General features: G+C 50.4%; 1 protein-coding gene across 1 annotated transcript; it reads left to right on the top strand.

Annotated features, from left to right (window-relative positions):
- The first annotated feature begins 1,125 nt into the window (after positions 1 to 1,125).
- LOC143865957 (uncharacterized) lies at positions 1,126 to 2,127 on the top strand. Its single transcript, XM_077375947.1, has one exon. The coding sequence runs from the start codon at positions 1,126 to 1,128 to the stop codon at positions 2,125 to 2,127; it is 1,002 nt and encodes a 333-aa protein (XP_077232062.1).
- Positions 2,128 to 12,567: the final 10,440 nt, after the last annotated feature.

The following is a 12,567-nucleotide window of genomic DNA, read 5'->3' as shown; positions in this document are numbered from 1 at the left end:
AGGAAGGAAGCTACCCTAAAAAAATGAGGCAACATCAAAGGAAGTTCGGGGTTTGTTACTAAGGTTTCCTGATCCTAAGTAAGAGAGGGGAGAGAGGGACGGGACGCCTGGATCCCATCCCCCCTTCTCTTCCTGCATGTTACCTCCGACCCGTCCACCCGGTTACCAGAGAAAGAACCCGCATATTGGTCTTGGTAAACCTGATTATACTTCAGCCATTTCTTGTTGTTCATTATATTGTTGGTCCAGAATCTGATTGGGTGTCGAAGTGGTCGTCCGGGACCCACCCCGGACCTCCCTGACCTCTCTGTTTGTGATTGCAGACCCTAGCGGAGGCTCTCTACCCACCGCGCGATCGCAGATCCGGATTCCGGCACCATTATATTGGCGCCATCTGTGGGACTCGTTTGGGTTTGAACGCTTCACGACGATGAGAAACCACGCCCAACAACAAGAAACAAGAGTGATGACCAGGAGCCAAATCCAGCATGCACAAACTCATGTCTCAAATTCTCGGGAGACGAACTCACCGGCCTCGGGCCAACGAAATGTTCAACGAACTTCGCCAAGAGCTATTTCTACGGTTACCTCCACAACCAGAACCTCCAGCCCCGCCCGGCAACACATGATCGGACGGAAGCGTACGACGAAGACGGTGGGGAGTCACCAGAGGAATGTCATCACTGGCGGAGGCGCGCGCCGATCCGGCGGGCGCTCTCCCCTTCGGCAAATAGCACTTTACCTCCCCCCAGCTGGGGAATATCGACCAAACGCCGGGAAACAAGCTATCCAAAGCCATGCCCCCTACCCGGACGGCTCGATTCCAAGAGTTGCCTCCAATACTGGCGGAGGAGGTAGCTACCTCGGCGCAACTACCAGGGCTAGATCAACTGGCCGATCTGCAGAGACAGATTCGAGAAGTTAAACGAGAAATGAAGAAACCCTATGCCTGCGACATCCTGAACAAATGAAAAAGAGAGACGACGTCCCCATTCACCGCGGAGATCTTAAAACCCCCGTGGAAACAGGGATAGATCTCTTCCGATTCGGTTGATACGATGGGAGCACAGACCCTCTAGAGTTCCTCCAAACTTTCAGGAGGGTAATGGCGCGTCGGATGGATTTATGTGCAGAGCTTTCGTCTCCTTGCTGAGAAAAATCGCTAACGACTGGTACCTGCGTTTGGAGCCAGACTCCATTGCATCCTTCCACGAATTCGGTAGAAAGTTTACCTTGAGGTTCGCCAACAATCGCCTCCGCCATGATCCGGCGGACGCCCTCTTGGCCCTCCGACAAGGAAGGAACGTGACCTTGAGAGACTTCATGCTAAAGTTCAACGCCGAGCTGGCTCAACTTTCCAACATCGACATCCAAATAGCGGTCGCGGTACTAAAGCACACTAACATCGACCCAAATCTCAAACTACACCTCACCCTCAAGCCACCGCGGGACCTACAGGAACTCGAATCCAAAACTAACAAGTTCATACGAGCGGAAGAAGCATGCGCACGGGAATGGAGCCGAGCCGGCCCCGAGGAAAAAAGGAAAGAAGACAGTAGAGGGACCGCGAAACAGCGGACCGAAGAAAGACAGGTGAACCGGAACCCCATCCCCATCTTTGAAAGGTTAGCAAATGCTCCCCTGAAGGTCCCCCTCTCCCATGTCCTCTTCGCCATCAAAGATCAGGGTCTTCTAACCCCTCCCAAGAAAATGAGCACGGACCCAAAGAAGCGCTCCGCCGAGAAGTTTTGCGATTTTCATAGGGACCACAGCCATGAAACCGACCATTGCTTCCATCTCAGACTCCAGTTAGAAAAACTGGCAGAAGAGGGTAATTTAAATGAGTACCTCAGGAGCCCCACGCGAATTGAAAGCTCGCACGAAGCGCGTCACTTTGCCGACGGGCAAAAAGGCCGGCACCGATCCCGCAGCAAGCACCGCTCACGACACCATCGGTCCCTCAAAAGAGGAGAACCCCCTCGTCAGTCGCCGGCCCTTGAACAACCACCTACTATTGTTGGAAAAATCAACATCATCGCGGGAGGACCAGCAGCAGGGGGGCCAACAACAGCCGGTCGGCGAGCAAACGCAGAACGAGTATTCTCCCTGGAAATACCTTCCAAATAGGCCCGGACCGATCCTCCCCAAGAAGACCAGGTCATCTCTTTCTCTTCTGAAGACTTCAACGGACTATAAGTTCCGCATGACGATGCGCTGGTAATCAGGTTAATCATCGCCAACTTCGATATAGGGAAGATCTTGGTAGACACGGGGAGCTCTGTCAACGTGCTGCGCCTTGAAACCTTCGAAGAAATAAAATTGGGCGAGGGGAGATTGGGGCCCGCGGAGTAGTCCATCTACGGGTTTTCTGGGGCGTCCGTACAGGTCAGCGGCAAAATCGATTTACCCATAACCTTCGGGACATATCCCCTCCAAAAGACCATCATGGCCATCTTTATGGTCATAGATATACCTTTCACTTACAGCACCATCATAGGACTCCCGGCCCTGAGAGACCTGGGAGCAGTAGTTTCTACCCTCCACCTCAAAATGAAGTTTCCCGCTCAGACCGGGATAGGAGAAGTCCGAGGGCAACAGATGATAGCATGCCAGTGCTACGCTGCAAGCTTGAAAGGAAGCAAAGCCCCGACAGAAAATTTCACTATAGAGAGTGAAGACCCCCGAGAGCGAGCCCGCACGGTTAGAGGGGAGCCAATTGAGGAGCTAGACTCCATCCCTATATCCGAAGACCAGCCAGAGAGAGAGAGAGGTCCGGATTGGTTCCTTAGAACCAACAAATGATCAGCTTCCTTAGAACCAACAAAGATGTTTTAGCGTGGTTTGCCTCGGACATGCCCGGCATACCCGGGGAAATGACTGTTCCAAGGCTGAACGTAAATCCTACCCTCAAGCCCGTCCGACAAAAGAAGAGAAACTTCGCTGCAGAACGACAAACTCATATCAAAGCGGAAGTGAAAAAATTGCTACAAGCCGGATTTGTCAGGAAAATCCGGTACCCCGAGTGGCTGTCCAATGTGGTCATGGTCAAAAAGGCCAACGGAGGTTGGCGGGCCTGCATAGACTTTACAGATCTAAACCGAGCCTGCCCAAAAGACCCCTACCAACTCCCACACATAGACTAGCTCATCGATGCCACTTCCGGACATGAACTTCTCACCTTCCTTGACGCATTCTCCGGTTACAACAAGATAAAGATGCACGAGCCCAATATTCCAAAAACTGCGTTCATCACTGACCAAGGCGTCTACTGCTATACTGTCATGCCCTTCGGGTTGAAAAACGCAGGGGCCACGTACCAGCGGCTCGTGAACAAGCTATTCCAGAAGCATATAGGCAGAAACGTGGAAGTAAACATGGATGACATGCTAGTAAAAAGCCTGGAAGCCCACAAACACATCTCCGACCTCCAAGAAACCTTCGACACTCTACGGCAAGCCCGGATGAAGCTCAACCAGCAAAGTGCGCCTTTGGGGTGACCTCCGGGAAATTCTTAGGATTCATGGTTAGCCAAAGAGGCATTGAGGCTAACCCAGAAAAGATCCAAGCCATCCTAAATATGGAGCCTCTGACTACGGCAGTAGAGGTGCAGCGGCTTGCGGGACGGGTCGCCGCCCTCGGCCGTTTTATGTCCAGATCGGCGGAAAAATGCCAGCCATTCTTTAAGCAGCTAAAGAACATACGGGAGTTTGAGTGGACCCCGGCCTGTAAAGAAGCTTTCGACGCCTTAAAACAGTACCTCCAAACACTGCCAGTGCTGACCAAGCCCGTGCCCGGAGAAGAGCTGTTCTTGTATTTGGCTGTCAGTCCTACGGCGGTAAGCGCGGTACTGGTTAGGCAAAGAGACAAGCGGGAACATCCGGTGTACTACGTGAGCAGGATCCTTCATGGTGAGGAGGTTCGGTACCTGGATATAGAGAAGTTCGCCCTCACCGTAGTCACCGCCGCCCGGAAGCTCCGCCCTACTTCTAGGCTCGCCCCATAATACTCTTAACTGACCAACCCCTCAAAAAAATTCTACAAAAGCCAGAGACCTCGGGAAGAATGGTAAGCTGGGCCGTCGAGTTGGAAGAATTTGACATACAGGTCTAACCAAGGCCGGCCATCAAATCCCAGGTCCTCGCCGATTTTATAGTGGAATTCACCGCCCCTGCCCTGGAACCGACGATGATGGACGAAACTAGGGCCCCGCCGAGCAAACGATTCACGAAAGCAAACACGATGGGCCTAGATTACCCGAAGAGGACAACGAGGTCCATTGGACCCTGCACGTGGACGGTTCACCAAGTAAAGGAGGGTGCGAGGCAGGAGTGGTCCTCCAGGGCCCGGATGGATACATAACAGAGTACGCCCTCCGACTAGGCTTCAAAGCCTCCAATAACAAGGCTGAATATGAGGCCTTGTTAGCAGAGCTGAGACTAGCAACGGAACTAGGCACAAGGAAATTAAAAATCTATAGTGATTCACAACTGGTGGTCGAACAAGTAAGCGAGATGTACGAGGCCAAAGAGCTCAGGATGAAAAGATACCTCCAGAAGGTGAGGGAGAAGCTAAAAGGAATGGGAGAAGTCGAAATTCTCCACGTACCGCGAGGCATGAACGATCGCGTAGACGCCCTCTCCAAAATGGCCTCTAAAGAGACCCATGACTTTGGTTCCGTGTACACAGAGATACTGCTTCACCCCATCGATGAATGCAAGTCTTGGAAATCCCGACGGGGCCAAACTGGAAGGATCCCATAGTACGGTACCTGAAAGACGAGATACTACCCGAGGACAAACTGGAAGCTCGGCGACTAATCGCGAAGGCCGCCCACTACGTACTCCACGGATCCAAGTTGTACAAACGGTCGTACACATGGTCGTACCTCCAATGCCTAGTACTCTTCGAGTCAGAATACGCACTACGGGAGGTACACGAGGGGATTTACAGAGATCACGGAGGCGGAAGGACTCTAGCCCAGAAAATTATAAGACACAGCTATTTTTGGCCTACAATCCTCAGAGATGCCCAGGAATTCGTCAAAAGGTGTGGCCCATGCCAGAGATTCGCCACCATCCCCCGTCAGCCGGCCACCCCCTACACCTCAGTAGCGGGGCCGCTGCCCTTCGCCATGTGGGGCATGGACCTGGTCGGCCCATTCCCAAAAGCCCCAGGAGGGCATACAATGCTATATGTCGCCATCGATTATTTCACCAAATTGGTCGAGGTTAAAGTTGTGGCAAGACCAAACTCTAAGGCAACAGAAAAGTTTTTCTATCATGACGTGGTCTGCAGCTTCGGCATCCCAAAAGTGCTTGTAACGGACAACGGACCCCAGTTTGCGAGTGCTGAATTTTGCAAGTTCTATGATAATATGAGCATTGAACACTGGTTCGCCTCCGTAGCGCATCCTCAAGCCAACGGACAAGTGGAGGTAACCAACAGGATCCTACTCTAGAGTCTCAAAAAGCGGTTGGGAGAAACAGGGAAGTGCTAGGTAGAGGTGCTCCCCAACGTCCTTTGGGCCTACCAGACAACACCGCGGGCCGTGACAGGGGAATCTCCCTTCGGTTTAACCTTTGGGGTCGAAGCGGTCATCCCAGTAGAAATCGGCCTATCCACTTTCAGCACAGAAAACTACGACGAGCATGAAAATTCTGAGCTCCTCCGGAACACTCTCGACCTTGTCTTGGAAAAGAGAGAGCAGGCCCTTCTCCGGATCGCCTCCTACCAGTAAAAGGTGGCGCGATACTACAACTCCCGCGTGAAAAAATGTACGATAAAACCCGGGGATCTGGTATTACGGTGAGCAGAGGTATCCGACCTTCGAAACTCCGGAAAGCTCGCACCAAAATGTGAGGGACCCTACAAGGTCGCTCGAGCGCTCCGCCCCGGAGCCTACCAACTTGAACACCTCGACGGGACCCTAGTCCCTCAAAGTTGGAACATGGACAACCTCCGAAAGTTTTATCAATAAGAAGAAAGGATAAGAGCTGTGTTGTCTTTTAAGTTGTTATGAATGTTTTGTTTGTTTGTCTCTTTTTGTTATTTTCAGCACAAAGCTATGTATTTCCTTTCCTATCAATGAAATAGTCTTCCCTCCAAAAATCTACTCATCTCCACTTTCTGGCCCGTGACATATACGGGGCCGAAAGAACACAGGGAGTGAAACAGAGGTAACATCTGGGTTGATCCCCCCGAAAACACCCTAAAACGCTCCCCATGAGAAAAAGACATGTCCTTTGTAAGGAGCAGGCAGGGCCCATAAACTCCGAGCTGATTACTAGAGAAGAAGATAGCCCTTCCACAAACAAGATACCCAGGACCAACGCCCCGCGAGGGCTCACTAGAGGTATTCTTGCCGACGAAATTGAAAATCAACAACATCCCATCACAAAGAAAAACCTGCAAGAGGGCTCAGCCACCATATACAGTGTCACATAAAATACAGGAAGCAAGCGAGCCTTCCTATTGGGGGGGGGGAAGATGAAAAAGAAAGAGAGTTCAAAGAGTTATTACAAACCAAACACATCGACCTCAAACGAGGTCCTAAAGCAAAGTTCGGGAAAAGTCTAAAAGCATATGTATCTTACTGGCCTCCTGCGGGAGCCTCAGCGTCGGTAAAGGCATTTGGAGAGGCCACCAGATCCTCGACCGGCCCCCCAGCATCCACTACCCCCTGAGAGAGGTCCTCCAGAACGGCGTCCCTAGCATCATGCACCAACTTCTCCAAAGGACAAGAAGGGTCGACATCATGAACGCGCTGCCGTCATTCGATAAAAGCCTCTATCTCGACATCGACACTAAATGCGGTCGCACCTTAAAAAACTCCTCAGAACCTCATTATTCCTCTCGCACTTTCACCAGCTCCTCAGCATGCGCCAGTCGGGCCACCGACATGTTATTCTCCGCCCGGTCCCTCCCCTGCTCAGACATCTAGAGCTGCCCCTGAAGGTTCTTGACAGTGTCATCAAGCGCCGCCTTCTCGGCTTGGGCCTTCTCGAGATCCTCGCTCAGCTTATGGATGCATTCTTCGAAAGCACCCATCTCGGACTCATCCTCGACCATGTACTGCAGCATCTTCATAGCATAACTCTGGGCCTGCAGAGCCCCACCACAAGCGAACCATTAGCAGTTCGCCACATGCAATCTCAAGACAACAAAAGAAACGAAAGTCAACCACACAATACTTACACAAGATATAGAATGAAGGTAATGGGCCCCCAATGCCCTACGGGGGAGGTTTTCCAACTCGGCCTCATCACCAGGAAGGGGAGTCATCAACCCCAGCTCTACCCCAACCCGTGGGTTCGAAAGGATGCCATCCTCAACACTAATCTTCCACTCCGGCTTGAACACTTCTCCTTGCGCCTGGTAACAATGCACCGAGAACTCCATTCTATCCAAGAGCAGCTTGGTCATGACTGACCCCTCCAGTCGGCTGGGCATGTCCTCTACAAATGCGGTCGGAGCACGGGCTGTCTGACCGGTTTTCCCCTGAGTGGCGCGGGGAGGAATATCCCTCTTGGCAGGAGGCTCCAACTCCTTAAAAGAAGATCTTGTCGTATCTTTTACCCCAACCGATCGACCGGAGGAGCTAGATGGCGCGGGCTCGGGAAGCCTGGCCGCCGACCGGTCTTTCCTGGCCGCAGCCATGAAACCGGAAGGAATCTTCGGCCGACCAGATGGACCCCTCGTTGCCTCCACCATGACCCCCTTCCCTTTAGCGATGTCATCGGAAGAAGACATAGCTATCGCCAAACCAAAAAAAAACAGCTCAGGAAAGAACAACGAAGAAGGAAAAACCCAGAAAAATTATTCGCGAGTAAAGGGGCTCACCACGATGACTGTCGGAATTCTCCCCCACTTCCTCACCCACCCAACTGGCCCTCCTCTCCATAGCACCAAGCAGACCATACCTTCTCAAATTCCCCTCCCATATAAAGTAGGAAACATCAATAGCCTCCTTAGAGGCAAGCTTCTCCAGATCAAACTTGCTATAATGAGACTCGTTGGGGATGGATTTCCTTCGCCACTCAACAGAGTGCCTCCAAGACCTAGGAAAGCCCCAACCGGCATCCGACGGAGGGATTATGAACACACACTCTTTCCATTTCTTAATGGAAGAGGGCAAGTTCGTCATAATCTTCACCTGAGGACGCTGGGTCAAGTACAACCAGCTGTCCTCACCCTTCACCAAAGGGCTAAGGGCGACTCAACTCCTAAGCAGAGAGAGGGTAGGCTGAATCTTGTGAAGGCCAGCCTTGGCCACAGAGGCTAAGAGAGTGCGCCAACTGTTGGGCACCAGTTGGGAGGGGGCCACCCGGTAAAATTCGAGGGCCTGGACTATGATGCCCAAAAGCGGGAACCTAACCCCTGCCCTAAAAGCCTCCACGTAAAAAGCCACCACCTCCTGCGTGACACCCTCACACACCCCATCCCTAGAGGAAGGGACCCTAATCCCGTAATCATCAGGAATGTGATACTCCTTTCTGATCATCTCCGCCGCCCCTTTCTCCAAGAAGCTCTTGCACGACGCCACTTGACTAGGGCGGATGATAGCACCAGACCTGATATCCCTAATCTCTGCCTCGTGAGTAGAAGAAACTCGAGCGAGGGGTTCAGAGGGAGCGGCCCCCGATGACGAGCCAGAAGCCTCCGGACTATCTTCCAACTCCCTGGGCATCTGTTCATCTCGAGAACCTCCACCCCCGCCTTTTACCAACCACATCCTTTTTCTTGGCGGGGCCCTCTCCACTACTTCTACTGACTCGTTAGATGGACTTTGAGAACCGGTTGCATCAGACATTGTAAAATAATCAGAAATCAGTTAAAACAAAAGGCACGGAACTCACCGGAGCGAATAATGAAGAAGGAAAAGAACCAGAGAAGAGTTGACAAAGATCGGCCACCGGACAAAATCGCCGCAGAGAAAAGCCTACTTCACCTAAAGAAGACAAAAAAAATAAGGCAAAACAGTCCCTAAAAAGCCTCAAAAGCTAGGGTTTTGACACGTGTCGATCAACCTCCCTCCCTTTCCAATTAGATGGGACGTACACACGTGGCGCCGAATGGGGAATTCGAGGAAACCGCTGAAAATCGAAGCGCCATTTCTTGCGACTAAAAGACATTTCTACCCCCACCACTAACTTCCCTAGCAAGTTATCCCAACAACGTTCCCACCTAAAACAAGGTGAAACATCACTTGAAGCATCCCCCCCCGAACTTGGCCCCACCTGATGAAAAAGAGGGCTCGGATTTTAAATCGCCCGACCACACGCTCAGCAGAAAGGGTTCGGAACCCAGCACAAGGGTTCGTCATACAATTCCACCAGATGGAGAAAACCAAGTACAGTGGGAAAAGGCTCGGGAGAAAACACAAAGGTCCGGTAGGGCCACTACAACTCCACCAAATACGAAGTACGTAGGGTAAAGGGCTCGGACCCCAGCTCAAGGGTCTGGCATTCAACTCAACTTAGATGAAAAAATGGCTAGAGCAAACAAAAAAGGGTTTGGACCCCAGCACAAGGATTTGTCACTCAACTCCACTCAGATGGAAAAATGTCTAGAGCAAACAGAAAATGGCTCGGACCCCAGCACAAGGGTCCGGCATTCAACTCCACTCTGATGGAAAAGTGGGTAGAGTAGACAGAAAAAGCTCGGACCTCAGTGCAAGGGTGTGGCATTCAACTCCACAAGATGGGAAATACCAAGTATGGTGGGAGAAGGCTCGGAACCCCGCAAAAGGGTCCAGCCTTATCCCTATGATTCCATCAGATGGAAAATACCCAGTACAATAGAAAGGGCCCGGAACCCAGCAAAAAAGCCCGGCCTCAGTTCCACCAGAAGGAAAATACCAAGCACATTGGGAAGGGCTCGGGTCCAATAACAAGGGCCCAGCCTTACTACTGCCACTCCGCTCAAATAAACTTAACCACCACACAGATGGGAAAGGAAGCATAAGAAACACTCAGAAGCACAAAAAGAAACTATTCATGATTATTTTCTTCGGGCCCGCAGGCCTACAACAAAAGGGGGGGGGACACAGGGCACAGAGGCCCGGGCCCCTAGGACCCCCAATACAAAAAAGGAGGGGATGAAGAAAAGAACCCCTCCTAAGTTTCCCTCATCCCATTCCCTCCAGCCTCAAGAGACTGGCCGCTGAAAGAGTTTTTCGCATCAAAGAGCTTCTTATTGCTATGCTCCTCCTCCGAAGAGCTCTCCCAATCTGGATCCTTCCAGCCCGTCACTCTCTGGTCATTAAGCCACCTCACCCGGTTCCTCAACAAGTCGTTCTCCGCACGCAAGGCTGCAATCTCTCGATCCATGTCGATCATCCGGCTGCAAACCTCCATTGCCCTCCGAGAAACATAAGAGAAGAGCGAGCGGTTGCGATGAACAAAGGCTTCATGGGACTCCCTCTCGAAAAGAGGAGGATGAGAGCGTGGGGGAAACCCCTGAGGCAGGCTCCTCTCTGGAGTTGGTTGTTGAGACCCCACCTAGTCAGGGGTTATTTTAGGGCTGCTGGGAGGACTCTCCTCGGCAGCACCCTTCCCCTCATCACTTATGGAGAGACCCTCGAGAGACAATGGCATCTCTGGCAAGCCCGAAGAGAGGCAGAAAGAAAGCAAAGAAAGAGAAAGGAGCGGAAAAGCGATCTGTGTAAAAGGTGAAAGAAGATCCTCCTTTATAAACCCAAAGAAAAACCCTTGGGTCAGGAAACGAAGCGACTTACCCTACGCGTGTCCCCCTCTTATTGGAGGACCATCTAATACTACATAATGGCACTACGATTCCTCGGGAAGGAACCGCCAAACGGAACATCACGTCTCCTCGAATTCCAAGGCTCCCATAAATGCCCTCATCACGACATTCTTTGACCAAATATTACTCCCTTGGTCCATTCAATGGACCATTATGATGGGATATAAATATGGCGGGACCCTTGAATCTCACCACGTGTCGCCCATGTGGCGGAGGAATCTAATCATGATTAGGAAAGACATTAATACATGATAAGACCATGTGATTGTGCCACGTGTCACCTACTCGCCTCTAAAAGCTTCGTCATCACGATTATGGGCAAGATTACACAACAAAACCACGCGCGCCGTCGAACCAGAGGAGTAGCCCAATCCAACGAAAAAGGTTTTCTCTCTGAAATGATAAGAAAGTCCACGTGGCGCCCCTTAAAGAAGATTTGCATGTGAGATCAAAGTATAAATACACCATTAAGTCCCTAAGAATAGAGGCTGAAAAAAAAGGACACCGGAGGAAAAGAAAAGGGGACTAGATCCCATCCTATCCCTCCTCAAGGCCGGCCAAAGGAAGGAAGCTACCCTAAAAAAATGAGGCAACATCAAAGGAAGTTCGAGGTTTGTTACTAAGGTTTGTTGAGCCTAAGTAAGAGAGGGGAGAGAGGCACGGGACACCTAAATCCCCCCCTTCTCTTCCTGCTCGTTGCCTCCAACCCGCCCACTTCCAACCCCCCACCCTGTTACCAAAGAAAGAACCCGCATATTGGTCTCGGTAAACCTGTCATCACACTTGTACATGGTTGATCTACTTGCTTGTACACCTAAAGTCCCTGTGTTTGTACCTACGCACCGACTTGAGTTCCATGTGTTTGCAATAAACCCAAGCACTCTGTGAGAGCGAGTAATGCACACCTACTTGAGTTGGACTGGAGTATTTTTCTCTAAGGTTCACCAACAATATGGGAAGGAACATTTGAGAAGGGACTTTACTATTACTGTTGAAATCCTTTGCATCTACAGTTGATCCCTTCCCTTGCAAGAGATACTACATCACAATGTTGTCGAAATTGATAAAAAAATTTATGAAACATTGGTCTCCATAGCAAGCAAGTTATATTTGGTCTCCATAGAAAGCAAGTTATATCTACTCTCAGTTGTATTTAGAAAATTCAAATGCAGCCATAGAAGGTACACGGCACCAACTTGATTTGTGTGTTGTTCCTTGACACTAGTTCACTGATGATGAAGCCCAAATGATAGAATGCTCAAAGCTATCACGTGCTTTTCATCATAGAACAAACATGCATGAGCATTCTTAATTTGGTTAGAATCATCTCTGAGCAAGGATTAAGGGATCTTATGCCAATAAACAGAGATGTTTATCAATACAAATTCAAATGTGAGCTGAAGGGAATTTGTAAAGGCAGATTTAATTTTGAAGCCCTGCACTTAACCACATTCCATTGAAGTTCACCACCAACCTCAGTGGGTTCGTCTTGTGTCAGGTGTTACCAAAATCTGAGAATTTATTTCCTTCTTGGAACGCAAAGTAGAAAATTCAAAATTAAACCATAACACAATCATGGAACCTCCTTGAAAATATATCATAGGAAGAAGGGACTCCACTCATCGCGTGAAATAACATTTAGTATAGAAATGACTCTGTCATGCCCCAAACCACCACCACCAACAGTGGCTCGAAACATGACAGCACCACATACCTGTAAAGAGTAACTCTACAAGCATGCAAGGCTAGTAATAAACAGAAACTTGCTCAAAAGAGATTCAATAACTAAAATCCAATCCATCC

This window comes from Tasmannia lanceolata, unplaced genomic scaffold, assembly GCF_043159265.1.
Source record: "Tasmannia lanceolata isolate RefF3 unplaced genomic scaffold, GAP_Taslan_0.1 ptg000003l, whole genome shotgun sequence".
NCBI classification, from domain to species: domain Eukaryota; kingdom Viridiplantae; phylum Streptophyta; class Magnoliopsida; order Canellales; family Winteraceae; genus Tasmannia; species Tasmannia lanceolata.
The sequence above is the reverse complement of the archived record's forward strand: the minus strand, read 5'-3'. Positions and strand labels throughout refer to the sequence as shown.

What these genes read in the sequence shown, in the direction of transcription:
- LOC143865957 (XM_077375947.1), top strand. Translation starts at nt 1,126, where the DNA reads ATGTGCAGAGCTTTCGTCTCCTTGCTGAGAAAAATCGCTAACGACTGG.